The sequence below is a fragment of the Physeter macrocephalus genome, chromosome 9 (genome assembly GCF_002837175.3).
Source record: "Physeter macrocephalus isolate SW-GA chromosome 9, ASM283717v5, whole genome shotgun sequence".
In the NCBI taxonomy this organism is placed as follows: Eukaryota; Metazoa; Chordata; class Mammalia; order Artiodactyla; family Physeteridae; genus Physeter; species Physeter macrocephalus.
Window position 1 is genome coordinate 81,850,177 of NC_041222.1, and position 3,265 is coordinate 81,853,441.

General features: G+C 44.0%; 1 protein-coding gene across 1 annotated transcript in view; it reads right to left on the minus strand.

Annotated features, from left to right (window-relative positions):
- The window catches only part of ZNF510 (zinc finger protein 510), a 24,421-nt gene extending 21,589 nt beyond the window's left edge, over positions 1-2,832 (minus strand). The window contains exons 1-2 of the mRNA XM_028494129.1: positions 2,720-2,832; positions 1,621-1,679 (exon numbers count right to left, since the gene is read on the minus strand). Coding sequence (XP_028349930.1) covers positions 1,621-1,679; positions 2,720-2,786 — 126 coding nt within the window. The 5' untranslated portion in view covers positions 2,787-2,832. The remainder of the gene's footprint in view (positions 1-1,620; positions 1,680-2,719) is intronic.
- Between the last annotated feature and the right edge of the window lie 433 nt (positions 2,833-3,265).

Genomic DNA, 3,265 nt, shown 5'->3' on the forward strand with positions numbered 1-3,265 from the left:
GGGCCCAGCCGCTCCGCGGCATGTGGGACCCTCCCGGACCGGGGCACGAACTCGTGTCCCCTGCATCGGCAGGCGGGCTCTCAACCACTGCACCACCAGGGAAGCCCCAGGAATATGTTTAAAACACATTAAGTTGAACCATATAAAATTGTTGCTATCTCTGATCTACACAAATAGGAAAAGTACCCAGACGTGATATTGGCCAGATGTGGCAGGAGTTAAGAGAGTGAGAGAGAGAGCAACAGGAGTCAAGCACGCATTCCATTTTTTGTGGCTTGGGTGCCTGGCTGAATGGGGTGGTACCATCTATAGGGAAAGATGAGGAGGATTAGTTTGGGAAAGGCTGTGAATGTTGACTTTTACTTTGAATCAGTTGAGCTGGAGATACTTTTAGATACCTACAGAGAAACGCTGAGTCAACTATGTCCTGTACGGTAGCCACATATGACTATTTAAAACTTAAAAATTCAGTCCCTCAGCCACTCTAGCCACATTTCAACTGCTCAAGAGGTGCATATGGCTACCGGTCACCATTTTGGAAGTGCAGATATAGACCATTTCCATCATCACAAAAAGTGCCATTGGTCAGGGTGGGCTGCAGAGCCTCATTTGGAAGACTAGCAAATACATCATTGTTAAAACCAGAAATGGGAAGAAATGAGTCAAGAAGAACAGTTAGAAGAATAGTGAGAAGGAATAGAAACTTGTGGAGGAGACATGTGAAAGGGCAGAAGGAAGATGACTCCATGAAAGAAACAAGAGGCAGGACAGTGGCAGAGGAGGGTGTCACACATACTAATGCAGGAGACCTTCCAGAGACACAGAGGGGGGGAGTCAGGCACTGAGACAGGTCTAGTGAGGTAAGGACTATACAAGACCCATTAGATTTGACTGTAATTAGGTCACTGGTGAGTGCAGGTCATAGGCATATGAAGAGAGACACCAAGGCTTCATGCAGTGGACTGAAGTATGAATGGAAAGTGTGGTAACATTTGCCAAAGAACAGGACTTTAAACTGTCTGCTAAACAACTTGTTTATGACAGGTACTTGAGAGGAATATTTATGGAGAGCTATTTTTAAGGACATGAACGTACAGCCATTCATACTGACCTCTAGTTAGTCTAAGAATTATCCCTGGATCCAACAGGATAACTCAACTTCTGTTTTACTTATCCGAACACCTGTTTTAACAAAAGCCCTGCTTTGGCAATATGCCCTTTACTTTCAGTGGGATTCTTTTCAGGGTTGTCATTGGAAAGATCTGCACTATCACCTACATGAAGACCAACAAAGACATTTCTCCTGACTTTGATGACTTTAAATTCCATGAGGAATGTCTGGGTTAAGCTTCTCATCAACGCAATTCTTTAAACAAATATTGTCTGTCTAACTCTCTGCCATGGCTATCAGAAAGGTCAGAAGAAATTTGCAACTGCACTTCGGAAAATCTGTAATATCAGAGGACCTTTATCTATCCACATGACAACTCTGCTGTGCTATTCATCTGCTTTCCTATTATCTTCCTTGAATAATTCTGATCCGTTTCTATATCTACTTTGCCATGTTAATTAACCACCTATTCAATCCATTATAAAAAAAGGTGTTAATGAACAACTCACCTGAGATATGTTCATTTTCTGCTGCTCCTGAGAGAATGCAGAGAACTGTGAAGAATAAGCTGGGGGTAAAGAAAAGAGGGATGGAGTCAGGAAAGGTCTGGTGAGCTTCTGTATTCACTTGCCTAATCTCATCACACCAGTTGGGAAAAAAGTCTCTCTACGGAAAAATGTTGTTGATCCTTCAGGAGCAGGAAGCACCACATAGAAACAGCACTCCCTGAATATGTACATCTCTGATATGATCATGTGGATATAACCCTGCTGTTTTTCACTGGGTGACTGTAAATTATTTTCCTATTGATTTTAAAAAAAATGTATGTCCTCTCTAATTCACAAAAAACTAAAACAGAGGATTAATATTAACATCCTATTATTTACACCTTGAGTTAGAAAATCAACAGAAAACTCTGAACAAAAAGATAATGACAAAATATTTTAAAATCTTTTTCTTCTAATTTGTTGCAATTTCGCAAAAAGACTTTTTTTTTTTTTTTGTGGTACGTGGGCCTCTCACTGTTGTGGCCTCTCCCATTGCGGAGCACAGGCTCCGGACGCACAGGCTCAGCGGCCATGGCTCACGGGCCCAGCCGCTCCGCAGCATGTGGGATCCTCCCGGACCGGGGCACGAACCCGTATCCCCTGCATTGGCAGGCGGACTCTCAACCACTGCGCCACCAAGGAAGCCCCTCAAAAAGACTTTGATAAGACACTTTTAGTGACTTACCTGTGACAGAATGAACAGTGCTGTGCTTTGAACAGCACTGAGCTTTGCTCCTAGCTCTGTCCTGGGTGAGCAGGGGACATACATCTCAAGCTCAGTATTTTGTTTTAAGGTTTTAAGAGTCAGAAGTAGAAATCTTTTCCTATATTATCATTTTGTGATTCTATATGTTCAGGATAAAGGAAGCCACAGCCTACCTCTAGATGCCACGTGTGATGAACATGGCGTGAGAGTGGCTCAGAATCTGGAAAGAATGAGAGAAGAATGAAGAAAGTGGGGGGTTATTTAAGGACTGAAGACAGAATTTCCTTGACTCTGGCTGTGGCTTTACCTGTGCAGTATATCAGTCACCCATCCCTTTCCAACCCTGCTCACCACCTTCTGCAAGCTGATCTACAGTTTCCATGGTCACACAGTCTGTGACGGCTTCTGGATGTGGTGACATCACCAAGTCTGGCTCTCTCTAGGCAAGGTGATTAAGACCTAATTCTTAATCACCTTGGAGCGAATCACAACCTGCTCCTTTCTGGGTTTTTCTGCATCTGTTCTGAAGCTCTGATGAGGGTGGTCCCTCTGAGATGGGACTCTTGTCCCCGCCTTTCTGCCACAAAAGAGATGCTTTGTTCCAGAGATGCTGAGACTTAGGCCTAGGAAACAAATGCATTTTAGTTGAAACTTTCATATAGAGCAGTGTTTCTCAACTTCAGCACTAATGACATTGTGAGCTGGATAACTCTTTGTCATGGGGGTGAGGGGTGCTGTCCTGTGCATTGTAGGATGTCAAGCAGCATTTCTGGCTTCTACCCACCAGGCGCCAGTAGCACTTCTCCCAGCTGTGACAACCAAAAATGTCTCTGGACATTTCCAAAGGTCCTCTGGGGAGCAAAATCACCCTGGTTGGGAACCACCGGTGCAGGGCCTTAA